The sequence below is a fragment of the Pteropus medius genome, unplaced genomic scaffold, assembly GCF_902729225.1.
Source record: "Pteropus medius unplaced genomic scaffold, Ma_sr-lr_union100, whole genome shotgun sequence".
In the NCBI taxonomy this organism is placed as follows: Eukaryota; Metazoa; Chordata; class Mammalia; order Chiroptera; family Pteropodidae; genus Pteropus; species Pteropus medius.
The window spans coordinates 10,626,174-10,643,167 of record NW_024352785.1 but is presented as its reverse complement, the minus strand read 5'-3'; the positions used below and the strand labels follow the sequence as shown (position 1 = coordinate 10,643,167).

At 39.6% G+C, this 16,994-nt stretch overlaps 1 protein-coding gene and 1 pseudogene across 6 annotated transcripts in view; both read left to right on the top strand.

Annotated features, from left to right (window-relative positions):
* Positions 1–16,994, top strand: part of SEMA6A (semaphorin 6A) — a 120,948-nt gene that overhangs the window by 49,308 nt on the left and 54,646 nt on the right. For 5 of the 6 annotated variants that reach the window (XM_039848504.1, XM_039848506.1, XM_039848509.1 and 2 more), the window contains exons 2-3: positions 12,183–12,320; positions 13,920–14,037. In XM_039848504.1, the coding sequence (XP_039704438.1) occupies positions 12,221–12,320; positions 13,920–14,037 (218 nt within the window). In that variant the 5' untranslated portion in view covers positions 12,183–12,220. Of the gene's footprint in view, positions 1–12,182; positions 12,321–13,919; positions 14,038–16,994 lie in introns of those variants that run through there. The other variant, XM_039848507.1, reaches the window with a different exon arrangement.
* LOC120590974 (uncharacterized) lies at positions 14,737–14,855 on the top strand (annotated as a pseudogene).

Sequence of the window (16,994 nt, the reverse complement as noted above, 5' to 3'; positions counted from 1 at the left end):
TGCTGTTTGAAAAGAAGTTCATGCATTATTCCCTCTCCACGTGTTCCATAGCTGTGCTTTTTCTGTCTCACTGCTCAGACCTTCAAATCCTTACCAGCGAAAGCCTGCATGACCCAAATAGACCTGTGGGCTTTCCAGTAACCAGGCACTGAGTAGCTTTCAGAACCACTTATGCATTTCCTGTGCCTCCAGTTCCTCTCCAAGAAAGCCAAGCATGTGCATGCAGGGATCTTTGTGCTCTCCTGCGATGACCAGCCACCTGAGCACCTCTACTGGGCTGGGTATGGGTGTCACGCTCACTTTTTCTCTGATTGATCGCCTCTCTTTTTTTTCTGACTCTCAGCACCTTAATTTGGTTTCTGCCTGTCACACTCAAGCTTATTGGATAATTTCACTTTTCCTACTGATTCTGGTCTATGTCACAGAGATCATAATTACAGTGATTGTCTTCTGTGCTATTAATTATAGGAGTTGTGGGTTATTTATTTATTTTTAGATGCAGGGGTTAATTGGTGAATCCATGTGCTGTTTTCCCTCCAGATGATTTGGATTGCTGCTATTAACTATTCGCCTCTGTTTTATCTCAGTTAGAATTGATTACCATTGCGTCTGATGCCCAGTGCCTTTTTTGTGAGAAAGAAAGGAGGCGGATAGTTCGGGAAGTGGGGACGGGTCCCTCAGAGAGGAAGGGAAGACGGTATGTCTGCTTCCTCTTCCACTCCCACCAGTTGCCCAAAATAACAGCTGCCCTCCCAAAATAGTCTTGAAATACAAATTCTTTGTTTTATTAATTAATCCTTCAACTTACTGTTGTTATGAAAAGAAAGTTGCAGGTATTTGAAAATTAAAGGCAAGTACATCTAACAAAGCAGAGGGCAGACACTGCCAGCTGACAATTCCCTCTGATTATGGGGACTGGAAAAGCCATTCCCAGAGTCATTCCATGAGGGAAAGAACACAGGCTTCAGACATTATGGACATTCCTTTGGAGAGACCACCACTAACTACTATACAAAAGGCCTGTGATGTCTACACATTTAACACAGAGAAAGGGGGGCTGACCCACCTGTAGTTGGCTGTCAGACAGGAGGAAAAATGAAGCCCATCCAGGCGGAGTGAGGCAATCACTTGTGCTGTTACTGGATGTCATTGCTTCCACACAAGAGGCTTGAGACCGTCTCCACCAACATTACCTCTGTTTTGTGAGTATCACTCATTTTGTGGCTGTCTCTTTTTGTTAGTCCTTTGTGTGGATAGGAGCCTGGAACCCTGACAGTATGAGCACAAAACAGAGGAAACTAAGACTAGATGACTCAGCAATTCCTAATCTCTGAATTATTCTTGCAAATAAAGTATAATATGATAAACACTTTTTTAAAAAAAATAAATCAAATCAGATTATGTTTTTTAAATTCTCTGAGAATCTCACCATATGCCGTGAGATAATCAGAGAGCTCCTGGGTTTAGGAAAACCAGTGCTGGGAATTCTGCTCTAGAGGATCCCCTCGTTTTTTATCCTGCTTTTAATCTCTTCAGAGACAAAGGAATATAGTTCTACAGTCTCTTTTTTGAACAGATGTGTTTCAGAGTTTTAAATTTTTCAGATTTTAGAAAAGCAACATTGGACATATACCCCTGTGAGGGCAGCATCCACTAATCAAACCCATTAATGTTTTTGCAGCATCCTAAGAGAGATAAATAGACTACAGATGGTCTCGGGCCAGTTCAGGTCAAGTTTTGTCACCAAATAAATAGGAAAAACTGTTGGTTTGCAGGTTTGGGGGGTTGTTTTTGTTTTGTTTTTTATAATTGCAAATAAGGGATTGTATAACTGGTATTTCCAAAATGAATTTGCTTCATCCATATTTAGAGGAATATGGAAAAGTAAATCTTGTTTCTCTTTAAACTTATGGAGAAGTGAGGCAAGTTTAATTAAAAATAGCTATTGCCACCAAAGCAGTTCATCCAGATGCTGACTACCTTTATTTCAATGAACGGGTCTTTAAATGTTTCTCTATATGGTGACCTTTAAGTCACCTATATAAGGAATCAAGTCATTAAGGGGTAGAGACATTTAAACAAACATAATTTCCTGGAACTTACTCTCATTGGCCTTAAGGAAGCATATTTTCAGGATGTTTGGAAATAGTTATTAATTTTGAGGGTAAGTTTTCACATTAAAGACAAATGAACATTTTAGGGAGTGTTATCACTAGATTTGACTGATTTGGGAAGAGGCAACTCATAAATGGTGCTCTCTCTAGCCCAGTTCAAACTGATACCTGCTCCAAGAAAATCAAGCCAGCCTAATGAGTTACTTTTTATGTGTAATGAACATGAACAGAGCCAATAAAAATATCATGAGTTTCAGGAAAATTTAGCAATATCAACCAAATTCAGTAATAAATTTAAATAGGTTTAAATATATGGGTTTTCAATTTTTATCCAGCTCATCAGGACATAAAGAGGACTTTTTTCCTCTCTTTTAATAAATGAAATGAATTTCCTAAGGAATGTAGGAAAATTGTAGAAATTCAAGAGATAATGCTTCCATCTCATTTTTGTTCTGGATGTGTCTAGAAATAGATATACATACAGATAGTCTACTGTGTATATACTTTACTGATGATAAACACCAGTCAGCAATAACATGCTTTGTTATGGAATAGAGCCTAAGATATTATGTCTTTCTATATTCAATTAGAAGCTTGTAGTCAAATATAAACTCTATTTTTGGCTTTCAGAGTACTGGAAAAGCATAGAGCTCATTGGAAGAAATGAAATACAATGAAAAATGACACGCAGAGAACACCGGAGAAACTGATTCGAAAAGTTTAGGTCAAGGAAATGTTTTTCACTTCCTGATCTTGAGACTTGTCACCAAAAAAAACTAATAAGTTTGTAGTGTTCAAAGTTCCAGTCATCTGTGATTGGTGATATTGTTATTTGGGGCTATTACTCAGAGCTCAAAGGAAGAGGGACTTGCAGGTTGTTTTTATTTTTCTCCAAGCCAAGTTTGAAGTTGACTTCCAAAACAGGGCAAGAACACGTCCCGTAGCCATCTAAGCCTGAGCAGCCCCAGGCCAGGTGAGGAGCTGGAAGGTGAGAGTTGGGGGCTGGGGAGGGGGCGGTGAGATTCTGCTTTCTAATAACCACACTGAGAGCAAACGGGAGAAATTATCAGGGAGAGGCATCTTGTCAAAGGCCAGGGACTGCTCTATTTGATAGAGTCTATTAATTTAAACCAGCTCAGGATTTTGACAAAGGTTCATGGAAAACTCCAGTCACTGGTATCTCTACATAAAGTCACTCTACAAATATTTTTTTAAGGGCTAAGGAAAAGTGCCTTCAATTTAAGCATGTTAGTTTTGCTCTCTGTTTCATTTTTAATGAAATTACAAATGTACAGAAACCTAGAGAGAGGGATGTGAAAATAACTCACATCAGCACCTCAAATGAATAAATATCAATATTCTGAGATAATGGACTCTCCCCCACCCCTTTCTTTTTCTGCCATATTCTTAGAAAAAAAAAGTACTCAGACACAATTTTTATTCTGTTATAATTATTAAACCAAACTTTGGATGAAGTGGAAAACTTCATCCATTACTTTAGCTAAATATTTGAAATTCCTCAAGCAAAAAGTGAAATGGTGCAATTCAAGTTTCTGAAAGACCAATTGGCATGGAGTTTTTCATTTTAACACCCTGCTCTCTTGACCTAGTTCTTTTACCCAAAATGTCTTGCTCCTACCTGCCCCTCCTCTAAACCCCACAGTCCACAGTGAACCATGGTGCAACCTGCCAAGGCTTTCTCCAGCTAGAAGCTTTTGTGGATCATCTCACCCGTATACCTCTGTAACACCTTTGCCCTCCAGGCAATATTCTTCCCAAAAGAATTTTAATTTCTTTTCGAAAAGTTATGGTTGTCTGTTTGTGTTCTATTTTGGGACAATGGGCAGGAACTGTCAGGCCCACCTACTAAAGAGTGAGGTTCTGGCGGTGGGGGGCAGTACAAGGGGATCTTTTGTCCCCATCTCTGTCTTCATCAGGGTCTAGCACAGAGCTGGCTCCCAGCAGAAAACAAGGAATCGGTAAGATGGAAATCAGGCAAGGAAGTAATGAACATCAGGCAGCAAGCCAAGGAGGAATGAATGAATCTCAGCTTTCTTTCTGAAAGCAGTGTAATGTAGGGACAGCGCTCAGTGGAAGAGTCAGGCATCCTTAGTTTCTGCTCAGCTTTGCCACTTTTGAACTGTGCCACATTTGGTGAGTGACCTCACCTTTCAGGGCCTCAGTTTCCTCAACAGTAAAATAAAAGGGTATTTGTTTCTGCCTCTGGAGCAGATGTTTGAGTTCAGCAATATTATAAAAGTTGAAAACGATGGAGGTGAGAAAAACTTGGTTATGACATGAGTAAATGAGGTTAAGACTGTTGCAGCTTTTTGAGATCAAGATAGTTTGCCACAGTATTTTTAGGCCTGCTAAGACCATGACTGTAACTGCAGAGCCCTAATAAGTCATTTGACTATATCTGAAACATCTAAGCAAAGTGCATTAAATGCACTGGCTCAAGAGTGTGTGGGCATGTGTGTATGTGTGGGGGGTGTTGGTAGAGAGAAAGGAAACTACCATAACAAAGAATATCCTGAAAGCCAAACTTTCCTTCTCCCTTCAAAAGATAATACGTTTACAACCAATCTTAATTTTTGTAAAAAAAAAAAAAAAAAAAAAAAATTTTCCTGAAAGTACTTCTGATTCACAGCTCTTTTCCTCCTCCTTTGTGACAGTGGTTTTAGATCTAAAACGGAACATCAATTATACACAGTCGATATTTATTATTATACTCTATTGAATGCTACCATCATTCTCCAAAATGTGTTGAAGTTAGGTCTGTGGCATTTCTCTTTCCTCTGAAATGGATCTTTTTATGTCTCTGCTAATGGCTGAGGAGAGAAAGGCCAAATGCTTTATTAAGAAGCTAGAGCTATTTTTTTCTCATTTGCATGAACCTTATGTCTTAATGCAATATCACCGAACAGGTAGCCAGTGTGGGCCCTGAAGACTGGGTGGGTATACAGTAAAGGTTTCGACCGTAATCAGTGGGCCCAAGTTGTTTCTCATTCCACTTGGGACATGTTCTTCTGTGGCATGGCTATGCATTCTGTGTACAGCAGCATCCTCCAGGAAACAGGGCTGTCCAGGTCAGTGAAGGACACCTGCTGTTTAAACACTCTTTAATTCTTGAAATGTTCCTTTGGTGCAATAATCAGCAGTTCAGATCTCTGAGACAGGTCTCCAGCATTCAGCAAGCTGGATTTTTCTGCAGAAACACCTGCTCTCCCACCTCCTTCTGGGCAGAGGTTCCTGACTCTGACGTGAGGAGTATCCAAATCAGTTTATCCTATCAGCTACTGAAGCAGCCAGCCTTGTTCTTTCCCTTCATGACAGACACTGTTCTCTATGATGCATTGACTTCAAAACATTACGATTTAGGAGGCTATAAGCGGGCAAGTGGTTTCACTTAACACAGTGGTGTCCCGAGATAATCAATTCCTCCTAAAACTGTGGTTGAGAAGCATCTGCATCTTTCCTATCACCTTAAGCCTGCAATCACAGGGCCATAAAGTAGAATGAGCCTTTGCATGCCTACATGTTTACAAGCCACTGTGTACTCCTTTTATAGGTTTTTATTGCTGAAGCCATTAGGGACTTTCAGCCACTCTGTCCGCATAAGCATAGATGCATCAACCTGTGTTCAGTTATTATCTCAAGTGCAGTTTCCATTTATGCTAGCACCTCTCTCTAACCTTCCGTTTCTCTTTCTTCGATGTACTGGGAAGGACATAAACTTCAGCGTCACACCGGCCTGGGTTTGCATCTTGGCTTTCCCTTCTTAATGGAGTGCTGTAAACACTGTGTGCTGTCTGGATCTGCTGCTTCACCACTCTGAGCCTCAGTTTCCTTGTGTGCACAATGGAGCCTGTCTGCCTCCCTGGGTTGCTGTGATACTTAAATAAGATAATATGCATATGTACCTTGGACACAGAAGGTGCACAATAAACCTCCACTCCACCCTATCCATTGTCCATTTCCCAAATCATTATTTTCCTTTGCACATGTGTGGGTGCTGTGATTCCCATTTTAAAAATCACACAATATGAGTTATGCCATCCTGAGAAAGATTCTCCTTCCTCTACCAGATGCCCACCACCTGTGATAGGAGACTTAGTGACCTAGAAGAAGGAAGGGAGGGAAGGAGAATAAGAAGGCTTCTTCTCCCCTGAAGAAGTAAAAAATACCAGTTGCTGATCTGGAGCCTACTGAGAATTTCTTAAGGGGTTCCAAAAAAAGCTATTAAAAGGCAATTTTTAGTATCTTTACTGACGAATAAGCTACAATTTTTATGTATATTATCTCACGGCCTCTCTTGAGAAACAATTTTACCCACTCTAAAAGATGGGGATAACTGAGGTTCAAGGAGTTTCAGCATTTTGCCAAAGGTTCCAGCAAGTAAGTGGAACAGAGGGATTCAGACCCCATGTTTTTACCCTGTGCTCTTTCTCCTCCCCTATATTATTGGCAATAGTTCGATTTCATGTAGGAGCTTTTTAACTAATTTTGAATCAGATTTTTAAAGATAATCACACTGTAAAAATAAAGATGAGGAGGTCAGGCTGGAACAATAGAAATGAAAACGTTATCCATTGTATAAAATGTAACTAAACTCTGAATATGATTAAATGGTAACAACAGTGGTCTATTTGGTCAGAACTATTTACAGGACTTGAACTTTTCCTGATACTGAAACTAATGCAGTATCACATGCTGGGATTTCTTTGCTCCGGCTTGAGGAACTTTTCACAACTTTCATGCTGTGCCTACAGCAGTCTGCTGAGAGCAAAACCGAAGAGAGCCTGTCTCATCCTCACATTTGCCACATACAGTACCACTCTAATTACCCCAAGTTTCCAAACCATGTGCAGATTAGGAGCAACTAGGAAAAAAAAAAAAAAAAAACAGAAAAAATCAGCTCTGATCTCGTCAAAGAGAGGCTGGCCGAGGTGCATTGAGCCTTTTCTAAGCTTGATATCTGCAGTAATCTCAGAGAGTGCCTGACATAACCACCACCAGAGTCTGGTGACACTTCTTGCTGGGTGGAGCTCCAGTATCCCACTCTGCCTCAGCTCCTAACCCTCCCTCCCAATCCCACACCTCCACATGGTGTCCCTGGCCTTGGAAATGGATTACAATGGAGCGTCCTGGCTCAGGGTCACTGCATGTACTGTCCTCCCTAATCACCGTCACATACCGACTCCCTTCTTCATTGGGGCAGAATTGCCCAGAATTGTACAATCTCAGAGCCTGAAGGGGTTTCACAGGCCATTACATTTTATATTCTTTCTTTTTACAGGTGAGGAAAAAGGAGCCAGTGAGGCTACATGACTTGCCCAGGGTCACCCTATTAGCGTGTCCTTCTTTCTATTAAGGACGGCGTGAATTATTGATTACCTTTAAAACTTCCCATGATGTCAATAGAAAATGTGCTTTTTAAGAGAATTACTGAAACATGACAGTAAATGATTTTCCTCATAGGAAAAGTGCCACTACGATCATTTCCCTTTCATTTCTAGGCCACACTTAAAAGTTACTATCGAGAGCATTTTGCATTTGCCAGTTCCCATTACTTTTATCACCATTTTACACTTATTATTAAAATGTTCATTGCATGCTAGCATTCTGGAAGATGCTGTTGTACCAAATCAGACACAAATTATATCCACACAGCCAACCCAAATGCCGGTGCATTGATGAATTGTTTGCTGCAGGCAGACATGTAGACATTGCAAGAAGCAGCCCAAATGGGTCTTTAGAACAAGCAACACCCATTCATTTGTGTATGTACACATTGAGTCCCACCAGGTTCACTTGCTAAGGCTGACACACAGCAGCTTGTAGGAAAAGGTAAAGACGAGCAGAATACTTCATGCAGCAATGGTGGTATGCTTTTCCTGAGTGGCATGGAGGTTGCCTTCAGAGCTTTCAGGGGTCGGGCAGCAAGGTTAGTGGGTAAGGAAGGCTTCCTAAGACAATGGAAAGTGGTGGAATGTTTCCAATTGGAGAGGGCCAGCCCTTCTGCTTTGGGCAGCCACTGCTCAGCTCTGGAGTGTTGGCCATGTAGGATGTTGGCCAGCAGGAGCCCAAGATCTATTATTATTGGTTATAATGTGTGTATGCGTGTGTGCGTAATAAATGCGTCAACCCAATGCGTGTCACGTGTCTCATTGTCTATTGTGTGTGTGTGTGCTTGTTTAAAGAAGCCAGCAATCTAGAGTTGTATATTAAATCAACTATTTTTTTTTCTTAATGCTGTCATTGACTTCCGTGAGCCAATTTTGGCTAAGTCCTACCAGTTTTGTGACCCTAAAATTTTCCGGGACAGGATTTGAGGGAATAGCTAGTTGGGCAGAGGATTAGAACTAGTGTTGGGGTAAGTGTGAGTGGCGCTCTGGCTGGGTAGGCTTGTCATGGCTTCTTCATCCTAGTGGCTCTTAGAAAATTAACCTGATTAATCAGAAGTAAGATGTGGCAATTTGTGATGTCATTCTCTGATTTTATAATCGTTTCTAGTTCTAAGGACATTTGGATTGCTTCATGCTTTTCTAACACAATGACCTGCTTTATGATGAGGGTTTGAAGGGGAGGGGTGGGTGGAAGCTCCAGTTATTGAAAATATTTGACCAGTTTAAAAACAATTAGCAACACAAATGTAGTCAGAGGATTTTCAAACAGACCTCTTTTTAGCCCCCTTTGTTTGGTCCTCAGTGTAGAATACCTGAAGGCTAGTTTCCTGGCCAATTAGCATCCTGCACAGTCCACTTAGCTCATGGCAGCCAACAGTCATAACACTATTTGTGCATCACAGTTCTATTATTCAGTTTGGTCTTAAAAACGGTAGGGGGAAATTTATAGGAAAAAGAATTTTTGTCTCAGCTCCGAGTGTGTAGAAAGTCAAGACAATTCTTACCCATCTGACTCAGTAGAATTAATTTTAGTTGAACCTAAGTAGATCTAATAAATTCACCAACAGATGCCTATTAAAATTAAGAACTTTCTTGAGATTTTCCATGAATTTTGTGGGTTGTGGGAGAAGAGTTATAACTTTATAGTAATGGTGTATTTTACAAAGGGCATTTCTCTTCAGGCTACGAATAGTGGAAGGCTGAGACAATTAGATGGAAAATTCAAGCACAATAAGCTTACTTTTGAAGTAAATTAATTACTTTTGTTTAGAATCCCCACATCTATAGTTTTCTCATCATCTAATTTTCTGGATAACCGCTGTACTCTTAAGTCATATTCAAACTATATAAGCATAGTCACAGAGAGGGAAATCAACAAATGTCTGCAGATGCCTATAAATACACTATCTGTGGGAAGCACTTTTCAAAGTTTCAAGGATTAAACAACCGCTTAATTGCAGCAGTCCAGCTAGCTCAGGCTTTTGAAACTCAGTGGAAAGTTCCTGTTTGTTTTTGTTCTCCGGACTAGTGCAAGTCTGTATTGCTGTACTGCTGTGGTCTTAGCGGGAAGACCATCCCATGTTTTGCAGAATGGAAAGCGATAATGTGATCAAATTGGGATTGCTCCACAAAGTAATCATTTCAACAAGAAAATATATTGTCTACGTATTTACAGGGGTTAGAGCCCAAAGTCGTGTAGGGAGGGAATAATACATCAAAACCTCAGCTGAAAAAAACTGTAGCATGTTCATGTAGATTGGGCAAGATTAACCAATACTTCTAGGACACTTTCACCCATATGATGTACATGTTAACAACCTGATGATATATATGATGATAGAAAGTCACATAAAACAGCTATTTTTCCTGGCATAGAGCCCTACTGTAAACCTGGAGGTATTTAAATAACCCATCTCAGTCATGATCCTGGCTATGTGTAAGGACCGAAAGAGGCCATTCAATTGTATAACAGATTTCTTCCACATTCCTTGCTCTTCCTGCCAGCCTCTGGGGTCGAGAATGTTGCATCTAACCCATGCAATCTTAAGACTGAAAAAGATAAAACTGGGAGAAGTAAAATAGCAGGACTTTGATCTCGTTAGCTCGTAGGACATTGGTACAAAGATGAATGCTACTGTGGAAGGATACTCATTTGTCATGTCAAGAAAAATTAATCTTTAAAAGTTTACATATTACCAAAGATTTCTAAAGGAATAAGAATCAGCCTTTCGAGTCTCCCATTATTCTCCCATAACATGCTACAAACTCTCTGAGGTAATAAGCTTCTGTGTAATCCTATTAATGCTGCCTGTGAGCCCTTGTAAATGTTGCCACTTCCTCTTCCCCATATACTCTTGCATCTAAAATGTAACAGCTGACTGATGTCTGGTTTATGTTTTTACTTAACTCTTATTATTGATTTCACTTCTTTAATGTTTTACTAAACAGGAGCCATGAGAAGCAAATAAGGGCACTTCGGAACTTCTCTTTAGGATCAAATTCTCCAGAAGAGAAGAACTGGAGAATGAATGAATGAATGAATGAATGGACTGTTGCTTTTAACCTGTCTGTAAATACATGTTTCTGACTCTTGTAATGGATCGATCTTTTGACAAGTAATCATTTAAAGTTTAATTTTAAGCTACGCATCAGAGCTGGAGAGATGGAATTGCTTAGGCTTTTCTCTCAACCTCTCTCCCTCTTCGATTTTCAAGATAAAGCAATTAATTAATGTGCATTTTTCAACTGAAGAAATAATTAAGACCCGGCTGTGTCTGTAAAATTATAAGTTATGATGAAACACTCAGGACTTGTTAATGCTTTTTTTGGCATGAAGAAGAAAGACATAGGTATCTTATATTAAGTGGTATTCTAAAAAGCATAAGTTAGCAGTTTGCCTGCCAAATTAACTTTCAAAGATATCAAAGTTACCAAGTTTGACTTTTCTACACACAAATTTTAAATGATTGATGGACTACTGTAAAATAATTTTGTTCAAAAAAGATCATCTTTGGCAGGTTACTTCTAAGGATTTACTACTCTGGAGAGATGAAAAGATATCCCCATTTTACATTAATTTCTCCGATAAATCAGCCCTTATCTGAAATATGCCTGAAAATTATGCGGTATTTACTATATTATGAGCCTTCTTACACTGTAACCAGCAGCTCCATATGGGATGGTTTTCACTTCTAAAATTTGAGAGAATTTTTCTATACATAAAGAGCATCTTTAAGAAAATACAGATGGGTAGAACAGTATATCTGGCATTTTTATTCACTACTATATCATTGCAAGGTAGTATATGAGACTAAAATATACAGAAAGATGATTTTTTAAAATCAACAATGTGGTTTCAGATTTTTTTAAATCAACAATGTGGTTTCAGATTCACCCTACAGTATTCTTCAGAGTCTGAAAGGATACGTTTCTTTCTTTTTAAACATAAATTGGGTGATTTTATTTATGTCGATGGTCACTTTAGAATTAATGTAGAATTATATAAACTGGGAGTGAAAATGTCAACTAAGGGATCAAACAGGTAATGGAAATAAGTGAACAGGGCCAGTTATGGGTATATGTGTGTGGGGGGCGGGGAGGGGATTGTGGTAGGGGTATGGTGCTGAGAGGAACTGTCATTTAGGTCAATAAGAAAGATACTCTGATTTTTATAAAAAGATTAGAAATCTTCTAGTTTTTCAATACTGGCAACTACAAAGTTTTTAAAGATCCTGGGCTGACCAAACAAAAGATGTCTAGGGAATGACGTGCTGTTATAAACCTGCTGAGAAGAAGAAAAGTATTTACCTTAAAAAAAAAAAATAAGCTTCCTCAGTTGTCCACATTTTTTGTAATGCAGTCTCATAATTGTGAAACAGTCACCTATAATATAATGGCCTAAAGGTGGCTCAGGACAAAAGAACTAAGGCTCTATATTCCATGTTTGGAAGAAGTTTTGCAGAAGGGCTCAGATGCCTGGGGAAGGAGGATGCAGTAATACAGATTCCTTACGTAAAACAATAACCAGTGAATTCAGAATGGAAAAGATATGAAGCAGAGGCCCCTTTTCTCTCAAATTTATCTTCAAGGCCATTTTATTGTATGGTGTTGAATAAAGCTGACTTACAAAAAAAAAAATTCCCTCTTTGTTCTTTGGCAGGGTGAAGTAGAGAAATAAAGTCTCCCCGCTGAACTACTATGAGGTCAGAAGCCTTGCTGCTATATTTCACACTGCTACACTTTGCTGGGGCTGGTTTCCCAGAAGATTCTGAGCCAATCAGTATTTCGCATGGCAACTGTAAGTACCCACAGTCTCACTCTGACTCTCTCCCTTTGTGAATGCTGCAGCCTGCATCAACCAGTAAACCATAAAGATTAAAAATTTAGTAAAATAGGAGATTTGTTAGTCACTTTAACTTGTGTAGGTGGCAAAATTAATTCAAGTCTAGTCAAATCGGAGGGATGCCTATTTTATAATTCTGTTAAATGTTGTTGTGGGACACGTGTGAGGATTTGAAACTTTCCTCAGTGCCTTCGGTGAAGTCTCAGTTACTACAAAGAGGCCATGATCATGCCTGAAAACCAGCTATGGAAGAATATCACTCTCACTTGGGCATTGCCACTGTTTGTGCACGTTCATATGTAATTAATATATGGGCATCATTACAAGATAAGAAAGAAAATAATAAGACTGCTTTGGAGTTAACTTTAGAGACAAAATTAACTTTTTTTAGACTTAGAAGTTATATTATTGCTAGACTTGGGCAGAGTGAATGTCAATTTAGACAATCCATTTCGACGGTTTATATAACCTTCCTTTGGTCTCTGCTTCATTGTCAAAGGTAGAAAACAACAGGATTTAGAATTCCATTGATTCTTTAAAAGAGGAAAGTTTTACCTGTGTGTTGTATTTTACTAGTAAGATACCCCCTGTCATGCTCAGATACTACAGGGATTTAAAGTGAGGGGTCTGATATAAATCTGCGAATGGTTTTCGAGCAATTATCAGTCCCCTCCACCCCCCGGAAAACAACTGCCTTTTAAATGTGACTCATCTTTCTTTCCTCCTTAGTTTCTTTGGAGGAACGCCAGTGCTCTGGGTTGTAGGTTTAAAGGCAGATTTTTGAGATGTAGGTATTTCTGAAGGTCAGATATTACTACGAATTGCTCGCTTTCAACCAAAGAGAACTGTAAGAGAGGAGAAATATGCCCATTGACTCTCTAAGTCAGAGAAAATTCCAGATCACTCTACTGGCTACACTCAGTTTGACCCTGTCCTGTCAAAGTGCCCATTTCTGTGAGATTAGCCAATTGCTTAACTCAAGAGTGAACTTCCCACAGTTCCTAGAATGCCAACCGACCTAGCAGGGCTGCCTTCAATGGTAGATTATTCCAACTGGACGCCTGTGGAGACTGTATTTTTCTTCTGGCTCCTGGACTAAGGCTCTCGCCTCCAGACCACATTGCCTTTGTGGTGATTGATGGGAAGGCTGCTTTGAAATAGTTTTGTCCCGAGACAAGATCTTTGGCAGACTGCCCCTCAGGCTTAGCACTCTAAAGAAGATGAAAAGAAAACTGAAAGAAAAGAGCACCTTCATGTAATGGGTTCACTTGCAAGTTTAAGCCCCAGAAAGAGGGACAAGTCAGAAATTCTGACACTTAGAAATATAATTCCAGGCTTATTATCATTTGGAAATGAAACTGTAACTTGATCATCCATAGTACTCTTCTGTCATAGGTTTTCCTAAAATAATAGACTCATTGGAGATGAAAAATTGTGGCATGGTCTGACTTAAATATGGTTTTGTTTTGTGTCCGGTCCCCCTCCTCTCCCTGCCTTGTCAATTCTTGGCTTGATTTCCTTTTCTCTTTCTTGCCCCATCTCCTCTTTTCACAGATACAAAACAGTATCCGGTGTTTGTGGGCCACAAGCCAGCACGGAACACCACACAGAGGCACAGACTGGACATCCAGATGATTGTGATCATGAACAGAACCCTCTACATTGCTGCTAGGTGAGTGGCCTTTTCTTCACCTCTGCCTCCTGTGTATCTGAAGGTCCTAAGACCTAAATGTATCCGCTATGCATCATTTTAAAGATCATGACAGTCCCAGACAAACCATTATTTAATTTAAAGGCTGTTTTAGTTTGTCAAGCGATCATTTGTTCAAGATTATCTGTGTCTGTTTATGTGGATTTAGATAGAAATAATTGTGTAGTTTAGAGCTTAGACTCAAATAATCCACTGTTTATCTTGAACATACATGCAAATATTTACTCGAGCACCCAGTATAGCACTTCTTGATACTTTTTTGTTAAATCAAGTTGAATGTGTAGACATGTATTATATAGTGTGTGTGTGGGTGTGTGTATATTAAACCTGTTTGTATTCTTGCACTGAATATATAGTGTATATCATTACTTTAACAGATGGCAGTAGCACCCAAAGAGTTCTTGATTTGGATTTGGATCTAGTAAGACAATACTTATCCACTAGGGAAATGTCATTTAAACATACCATGTCTTAAGGCTGAATGGCATGGTAAGAATACTGCCTAAATGAGGGTTACATGGATTTATGCTTTTATTTTAATACAATTCTTAATTCAGCTGGACCACAATTTCTCTGGCTGCAGTGTCCTCTGTCAAATGAGAGGTTGGATTAGATTATTTTAATGAAGTCTCTTGGGATTCCAACAATATACGATTCCCAGTCTATGGCCATGCCACCCAGAATGTGCCTGATTCTGGCTGATCTCAGAAGCTAAGCAGGGTTGGGCCTGGTTAGTATTTAGTTGGGAGACCACCTAGGAAGACCAGGTGCTGTAAGCATTAAAAAACAACAACAACAACAATATACAATTCCCCATTTGGGGGTTTTGTAGCTCATTCAAAATAATTCTAAATGAACAGCAACAAGGAGCACTATCTTGTGGAGTTCCACTGTGGTCCTACTGAGTCTAGATTGATTAATCACTTCACACTGGGAACAGAAATAAGAGATTGTGTTTGTGGTAGTCATCTGGCTGTGAGCATAGGTAAAGAGCAAGTAAACAACAACAGTGCTTGATTCTTTTAAAGCACTTGGATGTTCTGAAATGACTAGCTATGTAACATGATAAAAAAAAAAATTGAATTAAAATATCCTGCAAGTACATTTGGTCACAGGGAGCAATGCCAAAATACTTTTTTAAATTTTTACTTCATGGAAACTTACATAGTACATTCTAGTTGTATGTGCCCCATAAACTGCAAATATAATTTTAAGTTCTTTATAAATGTTAAATCCTGGGTGGTGGTGGGGAACTCATGAGAAGGAGATACTAGTATCCCCATGTTTTAAGGGAGGAAACCAAAGTACAAAGAGATGAAACGACTGGGTAAAAAGGACAGAGGCAGGATTTGAACCAGGATGGTCGTGCTCTAGAGTCTGTCATTACTCCCCATGCTGTGCAACCTACTGAGTGGTAGGGGTGGCACTGTCCGTCCTGGGAATAACCTTCTAATAGCTGCTGCCCAAGAACATAGTCACTGTGCGTGTTCATTGGAATGCATTTTAATGAGGTCCTCCATAGCCACCTCTGTGGCAGCATATTAGCTCCTTCTTAAATATCATTTTTAGTTTTCTAAATGTCACAGGGCTGGTAGATTATAGTTGCACCTAATTATCTAAAGTCTGGTCAAAACAAATGATTAAACATTGGATCTGTGAGAAGTAGGATGACTCAAGAATCTTGTATGAATTGTTCATTTTGCTGCAGTTGAGTATCTAGAGGGAAAAAATGGTATAGCAGACCACCCTGACACCTGGTAATTTAACATGGGTGTAAGCTGCAGGTCCAGGGTGGCACATGAGCGAGGGGCAAGATGCTATACAAACTTAAAAGTGGCATTATTCCAGCTTGTTAAAACCAAGACAGTTTTATCCTAACCCCTCATCCCAAGAAAAGGAGAAAGAAGAAACGGAAAGAAAAAACTATAAAAAGACTTGCCTTTTCTTAGAGGTAAAATTTACAGTTCTCTAGTGCTGACATGTTGCTTTTCACTCTACACAGACACTCCCCTTCAGTACACACCCTTGGAAAGATTCCTAAAGGGTTATGTAGCTGCCATATTTAGGGTCTCTCTTTAATTTCCCATTTCCCAACATTGCCCTGAGAGATCCAGGTTCCTGGGCAGCAAGTAACAGGATTTAAAGTTAAATCCTTCCCCCGGGCTCAAGCCAAGGCTACACAATTCAGTGGTGCTTACTGGAGGGGGGAAGAGGAAGTACCTAGGATTAAGTCAGTTTGTATTCAAATAACTTAATTCAGCAAGAGCCACATATGAATCCTGGGGTGTACACACCCGTGGCTGGGAGTGACTCCCGACGCTGGTCTGTGGTTTTAGCATAAAGCGCCGTTTCTGTTTGCTGGGCAATGTAATCTCTTGGATGTTGAAAAAGATTGCCATCCTCCAAAAGGAGATTTCATTCACAGATTGTGTTTTCAGAAGGCTTTTCCCAGTTCTTCTAGACAACTGTTGTTAGCAATGGGAAGCCCAGTACCATCCAGGACCTGGGGAATGAGTGAGGTTTGATGGCAAGAACCCCTTTCAATCTGCTTTATTATTATCCATCTTGTAGGTTCTTTTTTTTCCCTTTAATCTCTAAACTGCTAATTAGCATAAACAGGCCATGCCAGAAGGGGGCAACTGGAGAGCTTTGTGAGGAATTGCCAATGCATAGTAATCAGCTGTTAATTTACAATTCTTATATTCAGCTCCTACTTAAAGTTTAGAGGGGCGGCAGGGCAAAGAAAACCTGAAGTCATCTCAAACCTGATACCAGAGTAATAGGCAATTCCATTCCAATAATGAGCCTGACCCACAGCACCACCAATAAAGTCAAACAAGTAATAAAGAAATGCAATAAAACTGCCTGGAAATTAAAGGGCAGGGCAATTCTGACACCCTACTTAAAGTTTGAAGAAC